Below are 14,510 nucleotides of genomic sequence, written 5' to 3' on the forward strand. Positions count from 1 at the left end.
AGGTGCTTCCAAGGCAAGACTAAAGATAGACTGCACAGAACAAAGTGTATCAAATTAATGATGAAAAGACTAGCATGTGGCCTCAAAAAATGAGCAGATGCATTACTCAAACCCAAGTGTTCTGTAGTATGGATGGTATTTTGTCCCACATGTCTCGTGAGTCACTACAAAATTACTATCATAGACCATCTCTTTGCCTCAAGTTATCTATGACATTTGAATTGGTAATTCCATGCCTCCATTGTTGTCTAAATAACAGTACATTTAACAATAGTATATTTCTTTTAACATATTTTTAAATTAAATAATTTCAGACAATATTTCTAATAACTTTCATACTCTAGCATCCTTTTCTAAAAATTGTAATTATAGTCAGTTACCTTGTGGATGGAGTTAATCATAACTCTCTCTAATTCAACCAACCACTTCTCCACTTGACCTCTGGCTTTCGCTGTTGAAATGATCTCCTTGAGTTTCACAACCTCTCCTTCACTACTCTTCATGTGAGTAATGTCTAAAGTTTCCGTAAATTCTACTTTTGCAATTCCTTCAAAACATTTCTTCAAGTGAGGTTGCACCCTATCAGAAAAAACATTTTTAAGAGAATTAACCAAGTTAAAACAATTCCTTAAATTCCAGTGTTCTTTGTACACCAATTTCCACTTAAAATTCATAAATGCATAATGTTATACCTGTGCTAGGTAGTGCTGGGAATGAAATACTGAGCAAAAACCAGAACCACCTCCCCCCAACAAACAAACAAAAAACACAATCTTTGCCCACATGGATTGTACAGTCCAGTGAGAAGTTAGCATTAATTGAATAATCACAAAAAATCTGTAAAATTGCAATTATAGTAAGAGCTACAGAGACAGCCACAAGGTTTTGTCTTCAATACAATGAATTAAAAGATGCTAAAGGTAACATAAGGAGAAAACCAATATTGACTAACAAGTACATGAACCTAAAGGATCTTCAAATGCACAAAAGTAGCCATTTCAACTGGGATCTTCAGAGACTGTTTGAAAATTCTGGACTATGTTTAGTGACTTACGTACTTTACAGTTTACTAAATCAACTGCTTTGACAGTATCCAACTATTAGTCTATTCAATGTAATACAGACAGGACTGACAAAATCCCTCATTTTTAGCACACTACCAACAACCCATCGTATTCATCTTTCAAATGGGCAAAAAGAAGCAGAGTATAAAAACTTAGACAGAAATCTGAGCCTAAATTTGTCTTTTTCTTTAGATTACAATCTCCTATTTTGAAGGCACAAAATTAACAAATTTGCTTAACAAATATCTATTCATTGTTTACTTTATATCAGATACTCTTCTAAGGATTGGGGAATCGGCAGTGGGAAAGAACAGTCAAAAAATCTTTACTATGGTAGAGCTTATATTCTGCTAGAGGAAGACATACAGTAAACAAATAAGTAATTATAGAGTATGCCAGATGATAACAAGTATGCAGAAGTAAAATTAGGCAAGGAAAAAAAACTCAGTAAAGAGGGCAAGTTTAGTGTGGAGGGAGCTGCTGCTTTAAATATGGTGGTCAGACAGGGCTTCCTGAATGACAGATATTTAAGTGGATTTCCACAAAGACTTATAGGAGGTAAAAAGGAAGAAGTCTGATGGACATGTGGGTAAGAAGCATTCCAGGCAAAGAGAACAGTACATTGAGAAAGGAGACTGCCCTTTTTACCAAGAAATGGCAAAAAGACTGGTGGACTACAAGCAGAATGAGCAAGACGACTAGTAGGAAATGAATAGGAAGGATAACAGGGGAAGAATAATCTGTGTGGGGCTTTGCAAGCCATCGTGAGGGCACTGGCTTTTATTCTGAATGTGCTGTGAAAGAGTCGTGTTCTGAAAAATCTGTAAGATGTGGTAAGTTAAGAAATCTGGCCGGGTTCAGTAGCTCATGTCTGTAATCCCAGCACTTTGGGAGGCCGAGGTGGGCAGATCAGTTGAGGTTAGGAATTCGAGACCAGCCTAGCCAACATGGTGAAACCCCATCTCTACTAAAAGTACAAAAATTAGCTGGGTGTGGTGGCGCACACCTGTAATCCCAGCTACTTGGGAGGCTGAGGCAGAATTGCTTTAACCTGGAAGGCAGAGGTTGCAGTGACCTAAGGTTGTGCCATTGTACTCCAGCCTGGGCAACAAGAGTGGAACTCCATTTCAAAAATAAATAAATAAATAAGAAATGAAACAAAACGAGAAAAGAAAAGAAAGAAATCTATGATGGAGGACTCAAGATGGCTCTGTGAGAACAACCCAGGATTGAAGCTCTCGCTGGATCCACGGAGAGGGTGAGTCGGGGACGCATTTCCAGATGGATCTTAGTTGCCCACAGAATGGGGAAATTCCCAGGTATAAAAGAGACGCGGACACCAGGCAGAGGTCTCGGCTGGTGTAGCCGGCAGCCTGTGTGGCTCCGGCCTGTGCCAGAGCACAGAGGCGCTCCACAGCGCTCCATACAAAAGCGGACTGTTACGGGTGCCCCGTTGAACCGGCAAACTGAGACCTGAGAGGGCTGAACTTGAGACTGAATGGGACCTGGGCAGTGAGCCAGCCCAGGAAATCCCAGGGACAAGGCATTTGGGCTAGTGCAATGCGACAAACAAAACGGCGATTCCAAACACTCCCGGTGAGGAGGTTTTCTTAAAGCGCAGCTCCGCAAGGGAGGGGTATCCAACATTACCGAGGCAATCAGCCCCGACTGAGGTACACGCCCATTGCTGACATAGCCTGCCATTGCCGAAGCAACCAGGTACAACAGAGAGACTCCGCTGCAGGGCGTGGACCATGGCAACAGGGCGGAGACTGCAGCAGAAGGGCAGAGCCTGCAGCAACAGGGCGAACCTCACACCAGCAGGGTGGAGCCTCGGCAGGCAAATAGTGACTTGACTGCCTCCTAGCTGGGCAGAAAAGCGAGGTGGACACTCACAAGGAAAGCCTCAAACCCACCCCCACCAGACAGAGCATCTGAGAAAAAAAAGGGTTTTTTTCAGCCTAACAGTCCTGAATGAACAAAAGAGCTCACAGCTCAGCAATTGAGCTCCTACAAAGTACAGACTGTCTCAAGCAGCTCCCTGACCCCTCTATATCCAAAAGACTGACATTTGGCAGGCATCATTCTGGGACAAAGATAGCAGAAAAAGAAACTGGTAGCATCCCTCGCTTTTCCGCAGCTGCTATAGGTGCACCCCAGACAAGCAGGGCCTGGACTGGACCTCAGCAGTCGTACAGTGAAGGGGCTAGACTGGTAGAAGGAAAACCAAGTAACAGAAATACTTCATCACCAACAATCTGGGTGTCCACTCAGAGACCCAATCGAATAGACAGTAACTACGCAGACGACAAGTGGATAAATCCACTAAGATGGGAAGAAACCAGTGCAAAAAGAAGGAAAACACCCGAAACCAGAACACCTCGCCTCCTAGAAAGGACCAAAACTCCTCACCAGCAAGGGAACAAAGCTGAACGGAGAATGACTATGATGAAATGACAGAATTGGACTTCAGAAGGTGGATAATGAGAAACTTTTGTGAGCTAAAAGAACATGTATTAAATCAATGCAAAGAAACTAAGAACCTTGAAAAAAGATATAAAAAAAGATTTGAGGAAATGATAACAAGAATGGATAACTTAGAGAGGAATATGAATGAATTAAAGGAGCTGAAAAACACAATATGAGAACTTTGTGAAGCATGCACAAGTTTCAATAGTTGAATTGACCAAGCAGAAGAAAGAATATCTGAAGTCGAAGATCAACTCAATGAAATAAAACGAGAAACCAAGATCAGAGAAAAAGGCACAAAAAGGAATGAACAAAGTCTCCAAGAAATGTGGGACTATGTGAAAAGACCTAACCTACGTTTGATAGGTGTACCAGAAGGGGACGAAGAGAATGAATCCAAGCTGGAAAATACTCTTCAGGACATCATCCAGGAAAATTTCCCCCACCTAGCAAGACAGGCCAACACTCAAATGCAGGAAATACAGAGAACACCACAAAGGTATTCCACAAGAAGAGCAACCCCAAGGCACATAATCGTCAGATTCAACAAGGTTGAAATGAAGGAGAAAATACTAAGGGAAGCCAGAGAGAAAGGTCGGGTCACCCACAAAGGGAAGCCCATCAGACTCACAGCAGATCTCTCGGCAGAAACACTACAAGCCAGAAGAGAGTGGGGGCCAATATTCAACATTCTTAAAGAAAAGAACTTTCAACCCAGAATTTCATATCCAGCCAAACTGAGCTTCAGAAGTGAAGGAAAAATAAAATCCTTTGCGAACAAGCAAGTACTCAGAGATTTTGTCACCACCAGGCCTGCTTTACAAGAGCTCCTGAAAGAGGCACTACACATAGAAAGGTACAACCAACACCAGCCATTCCAAAATCCCACAAAATGCTAAAGAGCATCAACATAATGAAGAATCTACAACAACTAACAGGCAAAACAGCCACTTAGCATCAAAATGGCAGTATCAAATTCACACATAACAATATTAACCCTAAATGTAAATGGACTAAATGCACCAATCAAAAGACACAGACTGGCAAATTGCATAAAAATCCAAAACCCATCAGTGTGCTGTATCCAGGAAACCCATCTCACATGCAAGGATACACAAAGACTCAAAATAAAGGGATGGAGGAAGATTTACCAAGCAAATGGAGAGCAAAAAAAAGCAGGAGTTGCAATTCTCATCTCTGATAAAATAGACTTTAAAGCAACAAAGATCAAGAGACAAAGAAGGCCATTACATAATGGTAAAAGGATCAATACAACAAGAAGAGCTAACGATCCTAAACATATATGTGCCCAATGCAGGAGCACCCAGATACATAAGGCAAGTTCTTAATGACTTACAAAGAGACTTAGACTCCCACACAGTAATAGTGGGAGACTTTAACACTCCACTGTCAATATTAGACAGATCAACCAGACAGAAAATCAACAAGGATATCCAGGGCTTGAACTCAGACCTGGAGCAAGCAAACCTGATAGACATTTACAGAACTCTCCACCCCAAATCCACAGAATATACATTCTTCTCAGCACCACATCACACCTACTCTAAAATTGACCACATAATTGGAAGTAAAGCACTGCTCAGCAAATGCAAAACAACTGAAATCATAACAAACAGCCTCTCAGACCATAGTGCAATCAAGTTAGAACTCAGAATTCAGAAACCAACCCAGAACCACACAGCTTCATGGAAACTGAACAACCGGCTCTTGAATGTTGACTGGATAAACAATGAAATAAAGACAGAAATAAAGAAGTTCTTCGAAACCAATGAGAACGAAGACACAACGTGCCAGAATCTCTGGGACACATTTAAAGCAGTCTCTAGAGGAAAGTATATAGCAATCAGTGCCTATATGAGGAGAATGGAGAGATCCAAAACTGACACCCTATCGTCAAAATTGAAAGAGCTAGAGGAGCAAGATCAAAAGAACTCAAAACCCAGCAGAAGACAAGAAAGAACTAAGATCAGAGCTGAACTGAAGGAGATCGAGACACGAAAAACCCTTCAAAAAATCAATAAATCCAAGAGCTGGTTTTTTGAAAAGATCAACAAAATAGAGAGACCACTAGCAAGATTGATGAAAAAGAAAAGAGAGAACAACCAAATAGATGCAATAAAAAATGATAAAGGGGAAATCACCACAGATTCCACAGAAATTCAAACCATCATCAGAGAATATTACAAACAACTCTATGCACATAAACTAGTAAACCTGGAAGAAATGGATAAATTCTTGGACTCCTGTGTCCTCCCAAGCCTAAACCAGGAGGAAGCTGAAACTATGAATAGACCCATAACAAGGTCAGAAGTCGAGGTAGCAATTAAGAGCCTACCACACAAAAAAAGCCCAGGTCCAGATGGGTTCACAGCCGAATTCTACCAGACACACAAGGAGGAGCTGGTACCATTCCTTCTAAAACTATTCCAAATAATCCAAAAAGAGGGAATCCTTCCAAAATCATTTTATGAGACCAACATCATCCTGATACCAAAACCCGGCAGAGACCCAACAAGAAAAGAAAACTTGAGGCCAATATCCATGATGAACATAGATGCAAAAATCTTCAATAAAATATTGGCAAGATGATTGCAACAGCAAATCAAAAAACTTATTTATCATGATCAAGTAGGATTCATCCCAGGGATGCAAGGCTGGTTCAACATATGCAAGTCTATAAACGTAATTCACCACATAAACAGAACCAAAAACAAAAACCACGATTATCTCAATTGACGCAGAGAAGGCATTTGACAAAATTCAACAGCCCTTTATGCTAAAAACCCTCAATAAACTCGGTATCGATGGAACGTATCTCAAAGTAATAAAAGCTATTTATGACAAACCAACAGCCAATATCATACTGAATGGGCAAAAACTGGAAGCGTTCCCTTTGAAATCCGGCATTAGACAAGGATGCCCTCTTTCACCACTCCTATTCAATATAGTACTGGAAGTTCTAGCCAGGGCAATCAGGCAAGAAAAAGAAATAAAGGGTATTCAAATAGGAAAGGTGGAAGCCAAATTGTCTCTATTTGCAGACGACATGATAGTATACCTAGAGGACCCCATCACCTCAGCCCAAAAACTCCTGAAACTGATAAGCAACTTCAGCAAAGTCTCAGGATATAAAATCAATGTGCAAAAATCACAAGCCTTCCTCTACACCAATAACAGACTTAAAGAGAGCCAAATCAAGAACGAACTGCCATTCACAATTGCTACAAAAAGAATAAAATACCTTGGAATACAACTCACAAGGAACGTAAGGGACCTCTTCAAGGAAAACTACAAACCACTGCTCAATGAAATCAGAGAGGACACAAACAGATGGAGAAACATTCCATGTTCATGGTTAGGAAGAATTAATATCATGAAAATGGCTATACTGCCCAAAGTAATTTACAGAATCAACGCTATCCCCATCAAGCTACCATTGACTTTCTTCACAGAACTGGAAAAAACCACCATGAAAACTTCATATGGAACCAAATGAGAGCCCGCATAGCCAAGTCAATTCTAAGCAAAAAGAACACAGCGGGGGGCATCACACTACCGGATTTCCAACTATACTACAAGGCTACAGTAATCAAAAGAGCATGGTACTGGTACCAAAACAGAGATATAGATCAATCGAACAAAACAGAGGCACCGGAGGCAACACAACATATCTACAACCATATAATCTTTGATAAACCTGACAAAAACAAGCAATGGGGAAAAGATTCCCTGTTTAACAAATGGTGTTGGGAAAACTGGCTAGCCATGTGCAGAAAGCAGAAACTGGACCCCTTCCTGACACCTTACACTAAAATTAACTCCAGATGGATTAAAGACTTACACATAAGACCTGACACCATAAAAACCCTAGAAGGAAATCTAGGCAAAACTATCCAGGACATAGGAGTAGGCAAGGACTTCATGAACAAAACACCAAAAGCATTGGCAACAAAAGCCAAAATAGACAAATGGGACCTAACGAAACTCCACAGCTTCTGCACAGCAAAAGAAACAGAACAGACACTAGAGTGAATCGGCAACCAACAGAATAGGAAATAATTTTTGCAGTTTACCCATCTGACAAAGGGCTGATATCCAGAATTTACAAAGAACTCAAACAGATTTACAGGAAAAAAACAAACAAGCCCATTCAAAATTGGGCAAAGGATATGAACAGACACTTTACGAAAGAAGACATATATGAGGCCAACAATCATATGAAAAAATGCTCATCGTCACTGGTCATCAGAGAGATGCAAATCAAAACCACATTGAGATACCATCTCACGCCAGTCAGAATGGCGATCATTAAACAATCTGGAGACAACAGATGCTGGAGAGGATGTGGAGAAAAAGGAACACTTTTACACTGTTGGTGGGAGTGTAAATTAGTTCAACCATTGTGGAAGACAGTGTGGCGATTCCTCAAGGCCTTAGAAATAGAAATTCCATTTGACCCCGCAATCCCATTACTGGGTATATACCCAAAGGACTATAAATCGTTCCTCTATAAGAACACATGTACACGAATGTTCATTGCAGCACTGTTTACAATGGCAACGACCTGGAATCAACCCAAATGCCCATTGATGATAGACTGGATTGGAAAAATGTGGCACATATACACCATGGAATATTATGCAGCAATCAGAAATGATGAGTTCGTGTCGTTTGTAGGGACATGGATGAATCTGGAGAACATCATCCTCAGCAAACTGACACAAGAACAGAAAATGAAACACCGCATATTCTCACTCATAGGCGGGTGATGAAAAATGAGAACACATGGACACAGGGAGGGGAGTACTAAAAACTGGGGTCTATTGGGGGGAAAAGGGGAGGGTCAGTGGGAGGGGGAGGTGGGGAGGGATAGCCTGGGGAGAAATGCCAAATGTGGGTGAAGGGGAGAAAGGAAGCAAAACACATTGCCATGTGTGTACCTACGCAACTGTCTTGTATGTTCTGCTCATGTACCCCAAAACCTAAAATGCAATAAAAAATTTAAAAAAAAAGAAATCTATTCCACTGTTCCTTCAGTATTACTTATATTTTTAATAATTATCCAAAGTTGATCATATAATACTTGGAACATTCTTATAGAAAGATTATTATATAAACATGATTATATATATTGATGTTCTACTTTGTTCTATAAGCAAGTTTAAGCAAATAAATTCAGCCATGTATTCTACACGCAAATTACTTACGTAGTAGGATCTTTAGTCTTAGATAGTATCTCAAGAAGTTCATCATTTGACAAGAAAAAGAATCTGGGGAAAAAAAGACGTTTCTTTTCCAAATATTCATTAAGTCCTTTAAGAATGAGCTCCAAAAGTTCATTACATTTTTTCAGTCTTTCCAGCATTCTCTCAATGGTTAAAACTGCCAGAACATGTTTATCCTAAAAATAAAAATAAAAACCACTCAATTCAAAAATATTAGATGCTAACTTTATTTATATTCATACTATATTTGAGATTATATGTTTGTAATCAAACAAAGGTCATGTAAACTTTAAGGGGAGCGTTTATTTTTTAAAAGTCATCTTGCATATTCCATGTCTACTTACCCTCCCTGTTTGATTCTGTAAAAGTCACACTGTTTTAATACTCAGCCCTGTTCATAAGTTCTCATTCTAAGTTGAGAAGTGTAAGAGACAGAGAATGAGAGAGAGAACACTGCCTGAACTCACAAGAAAGACAGTGGAAACAAACTAGCATGAGATATTTTCTTTTGTATTTATTCATTAAGGAAAAGAATTCTAAATAGTAAGTCTTCATAATTATTATTTTCAATTTGATTTTTATGAATAATAATAAAATAACAGAATCCCTCTTTTGTAACTATAGAGAAAAAGGTAAGGGTTGGGGAAATGAGGAAGAAAGTTTTCTAAGAAGATCTTACATTGTAAACAATGACCCTTGGAACTACTTTATAACACTTCTTGCGGAAGGACTCAAGTTCAAAGTGCACCCTTTCTCAACTCTCTAAAGTCTAAGACTGTTCCACCTTTAAGGCACTGTGAACATTCTCACTTGAAACTGTCACTGTGAGCTGTTTGCTTTAAAGTGATTTAAACACAATCAAATATTTTTAAAAGAGCCTTCTTTTATGCTGTGTATTCAAAATAAGAACGATAACCAAAAGTTTAAGAACTCATATTTTTAAAAAAGTAAATAGACTTTATTGATTTCTCAAAATATCCATACAGTAACTACTGAGTTTATGAAAATCTTTATAAATACATGTTAAAATACAACCTAGATACAGGCAAAATAGAATTATTTCTACTTTTTTTCTTTAACACATGGTGGATACCATCTGAGTCTATTCTTGGTCTTATAATTCCAAAGTCAGTGTTCACCATTGACACTACTGACAATGTAAGGGAAGTTCTTTACTAAACAAACTTGAAGGTATTAAAAAAAAAAAAAGGGGGTGCTAACACAACAGAGATTTCAATCGCCAAGGAACATACTTCATGAAAACACACCAGACGTTAAATAATGTAAGTAACAGAGCATTTTAGAAAATTTATATGAAATTAAATCAATAGAATACTGTTAAAAATTAAGTAGTAAATTTCAATATTAACTAATTAGATAATTTTGGTATTTAACCATGACTGAGAGATAACCAAAAATATAAGCAGTAAATTTTTTCATACAGGAATTTTATTCTATTTGAGGAATCTCTAAAGTACATTTTTGTTAATGTATTTTGTGTCTGAAAAGGAAAGATATAATTTTCTGCTTTTTTTTGGATTATAACAATGTAATTTGGAAATAGCAATTTAATCAAACAAAATAATTATCATTATTACCTGTTTTCTCGATAAAGATGAATACATAAATCATGTAATATAATTAGATCAACTTGTCTTTAAAGGTGTATAATTTTTAAAAGGCATTTTAGTACACTTCCTGTTTTATATTCTAAATACACACACACACACACACACACACACACAGTCTCAGGCCATCTTGTCCTCCTAAATCCATAATATCGAAACAGTGTTCTTAGAGTGCCATCTGCTGGAAAAGTATTTGTTGGGGAGAAAAAGGCTGAATTGTGGCTAATAAATGTGAAAAACTCCTTTCACACATGAACAGTATTTGTTATTCTCAACCAAAAAATTTATTGCTATGTTTCCATTCTTAATCTAAGATTTGAAAGCTAAAAAAAAATCAGTTAAGTATATTCCTTTTACTAAATATTATAATTACCAAAACAACAAACAAGCAAACAACAAACCCTGGAAAGAGCATTCATGTAAAATTTTCCTATTGTTGAATTTCCAGGGTCAAACTTATTTAACCAGATTAGCTCCAAAAAACTCTGAACCAAGTGTGCTACTTTTAAATGAACATAGGCAATAATCGATGTATCTTTGTATATGGATTTAAGATTTTAAAATAAAAATAATCATCTTATGACTGGAAACTCATCTACCTTCACTCTCTCCCACTGAGAAGATGAAAGTAATAAAGACTGTATCAGATAAAGAAAGGGCCCCAAATTTGCACAGACCTGGTATCTGTCCCACACTCTATTCCTTATTACCTGTGTGACCTTAGATTATTTGCTTAATCTGAGTCCCTTTTTTATTATCTTGAAACCTGGAATAAGAGCCCTCTCTCAAAACTGGTATGAGGACCAAATTAGGTAATGTTTTTTAAGTGACTAATATGACACCTAGAACACACAGATGCTTGAAGCAACCCTTTTACTCCCCCTTTCCTTCTCCTGACTGCAAAACTGTCTCTTAGAGAGAGTGGGGGGTGGGGACTGACTCCAGGGAAACTGGAAAATGAAGAATTTACATCACTCCATCTGTTTTGTGGAGTTAAAATGAACATTTTATAATATGCCATTCTTCAAGAAAGGAATTTATCTTAGTAAAATAACACTGACTTTAAATCCCTCTAAGGATTGTCATAAAATCCTGGTACAGATTGAGTATTCCATGAATGAATGCTTGAGCAAAGGCAGGTTGAGCCACGCCTGGGCTCATACAGGGAAACTTAAGGAATACGCAAGCCTCCATGTCATACCAGGCTGGTACTTCTTAGGGATGCCCTCAAGACATAGCAATAAGATGTTGTAACAGGAAGCTACTACAAATTTGAAACTTAGTATGACGTCCCTGACACTTTAATTACTTTCTGTCTCCTGTAGGGGAAGAAATGAATTATTAACTGTAATACTCATAGTAGGACCTTTATTCTTCTCGGTGTCAGTCAACTGTCTTATATCCCTTGTAATGTGAGTTCCTTAGCACATGCAGTGTTGTGTGGAAACTGATAATGAATAAGTCATTCAGTAAGTTAATGAATGACAGTACTGGCTAAAACTTGGGATGGAAAAACAAAAATTCATTTGGTGCAGACTCAACTTCCATATTGAAAGAAGGCAAATATAATATTCAATTCCCTCTAAATGACTGCTGTATCAGAAACATTATGTTAATTTCTGCTGCTGGCAGCTTGAGCGCCCAGCAGTGTTGGTGAGGGATAGTCTGCGATAATAATTCCTTCCATAATTCCCATCCCTGCCATCGTGACTTCTTCATTTAAAGCTACAGTAGCCATGTATCCCAGTTTGATGAAGATAGTTCTGGCTCATGCTTGCTTTCTCAGATTATTAATTGCTTTAACTCTCAAATGTTATCCAATTTGGACAATATATTACATGATTATTTTATTTCATAGTTCACTGTGCACATAGTGCACAGAGAAATAAAAGGTCTCTGCTAGTTGACATGCACGGAATAGGTCAACTGGTCACCCATATAATTAAGATCCTCCTCTTGCAGTTGCACCTGTTACTAAGCATTCACATGGAATACAAATATCCTCGCATTTAGGTATATTCTCTAATCCTTATATACCTTTTTCAGTCTTCCTTGTTCCCAATCCTTCAAACTTTTTTCTAAGTCCTTGATTATGCAGCAAAACTGTTTGCTACTGACCATCAATATGAATTTGTACTTCTGACCAAGCACTCTTTCCAAGGAAAGTTAAAAACAAAAAAACACTATATACTTATTGAAGTTATGGCACAAGGAGAACTCCCTTCCTACTGTTCTTTAACTCCACCCATAAGTGGGGTTATAATTTCCACTTCTGGATGGTGCAGGTATATTTGGCACAAACATCTGCAAGCAACTCTCTAATTTCTTTAAATCCTATCAAGAATTTTCTACCATTTCAATCTCATTGAGATAGGCCATCACAGAAGCCCGATTTGGTCAATAAAACAAGTAAACAGTTCAGGCACAGGGGCTCATGCCTGTAATCCCAGCACTTTGGGAGGCTGAGGTGGGCAGATCACCTGAGGTCGGGAGTTCAAGACCAGCCTGACCAACGTGGAGAAACCCTGTCTCCACTAAGAATGCAAAACTAGCTGGGCGTGGTAGCACATGCGTGTAATCCCAGCTACTCAGGAGTCTGAGGCAAGAGAATTGCTTGAACCCAGGGGGCAGAGGCTGAAGTGAGCCAAGATTGCGCCACTGTACTCCAGCCTAGGCAACAAAAATGAAATTCCGTCTCGGAAAAAAACAAACAACAACAACATACACAAAAAAACCCCACAAGGGAACAGAAGCACTCATAGCTCCTTGATGAGTGTGTTGAAACAGGATCTCTGGTAAGTACACCCACATCAACACATTTGACCATATCTAACTTCTTTCCTCCCTAGACAAGCACCTTTACAACATATTGCCACTTACATTTATCTGTACCTCTGCCAAGGCTTCTGGCAAGAGAGGCTAGACAGAGTTTGAGGGTCAGGCTACCCAGAGTGAATTAAATCCAAGTGTCCCCATTTTCAGTTCTCACCATCCCACTCCTTCCAATAAGTAAACTACCTTACACATAACAGATCTAGAAAAACCATGAATTAAATTACATTGAAATTTGGTGACCTACTGAATCAGATTCTGTAACTCATTTTTGGCTATATCAAATTTGTAGCTATGAGAAATAAAAGGCTCTTTTAGGCAATCACAGATGTTTCTTAGTTTTCTGACCACAACTTGAGCAGAAAATTTAAAACTGCAAATTGTTCCATTTCTTTAATTTCTCCAGGGCTTTTTAAAGAATTCAGCCCATCTCACATCCCTTGTACTTCAAATTCTCTTCATATTTGGACATATTCCAGCAGCCTCATGGTCCACCAAACACTTGCCTGTAAAATAGATTGTTCATTCTGGAAGTCGAAGAACATAATTGAGTGAGTGATTTTTACAATGCATGCCAGGCACTACAAGTGTCCTGTTTTCAAGCAATAACTAGATTTTCACTGTTCTAAAACCCAAGTGAGTCATAAACAATCCTAGATCTCATACTTGAGGTTCTGGTGTATTTTATTCAAGTTCAGTGCAGAACCCCTCTATGTATTAAACAAAAAGGAATTTAATGTAGGGAATAAAGTGATTACAAAATCATTGGAAAGCCTAGGGGAACATACTACCAGGACAGACTCCTAAAACACAAGAACTGACTTTCCAGGATTTACTACTTCTGCTACAGTCAGGACTAGAGGATGCCACCACTGTAAATACTGAGTTCAAGAACCCATCACGGTGGCTCTGATGCTAGAGATCAATGGGTGGGATCAGCAGGCCACCATCATCACTGCCTCATAACATCTATATAACTGGTAACCAGATAATAAAGTTCTATTAGAAAAAAAAGTCATGTGTTCATGATCTTGCTTAACAGCAGAAATATCCAAAATGGCAGAAAGATGGTCACATTCATTTTTGTCTTCCAAATCCCAAATAAGTGTATCTAATTAACAAGACAGAATTCACTTCCAGAAAGTTAGGTGTAGAGAGTCGAGGAGATGATGTTTTCTACTTTTCCGCTCACTAGATAGAGGTGAAATGGTTACTGCCAAATGATCATATTTACTGCAGTAAAGAAAACAGGAAAAATAAAGAATGAATGC

General features: G+C 38.5%; 1 protein-coding gene across 10 annotated transcripts in view; it reads right to left on the reverse strand.

Annotated features, from left to right (window-relative positions):
- DNAH7 (dynein axonemal heavy chain 7) overlaps positions 1 to 14,510 on the reverse strand; it is a 391,865-nt gene that overhangs the window by 232,208 nt on the left and 145,147 nt on the right. For all 10 annotated transcript variants that reach the window (XR_013519014.1, XM_035305175.3, XM_078328052.1 and 7 more), the window contains 2 exons: positions 8,762 to 8,955; positions 381 to 579 (listed from right to left, as the gene is read on the reverse strand). Coding sequence is in view for 9 of the 10 variants with exons in the window: in XM_035305175.3 (XP_035161066.1) it covers positions 381 to 579; positions 8,762 to 8,955 (393 nt within the window). In the remaining variant the exon portion in view is untranslated. The remainder of the gene's footprint in view (positions 1 to 380; positions 580 to 8,761; positions 8,956 to 14,510) is intronic.

This window comes from Callithrix jacchus, chromosome 6 (genome assembly GCF_049354715.1).
Source record: "Callithrix jacchus isolate 240 chromosome 6, calJac240_pri, whole genome shotgun sequence".
NCBI lineage: Eukaryota > Metazoa > Chordata > Mammalia > Primates > Cebidae > Callithrix > Callithrix jacchus.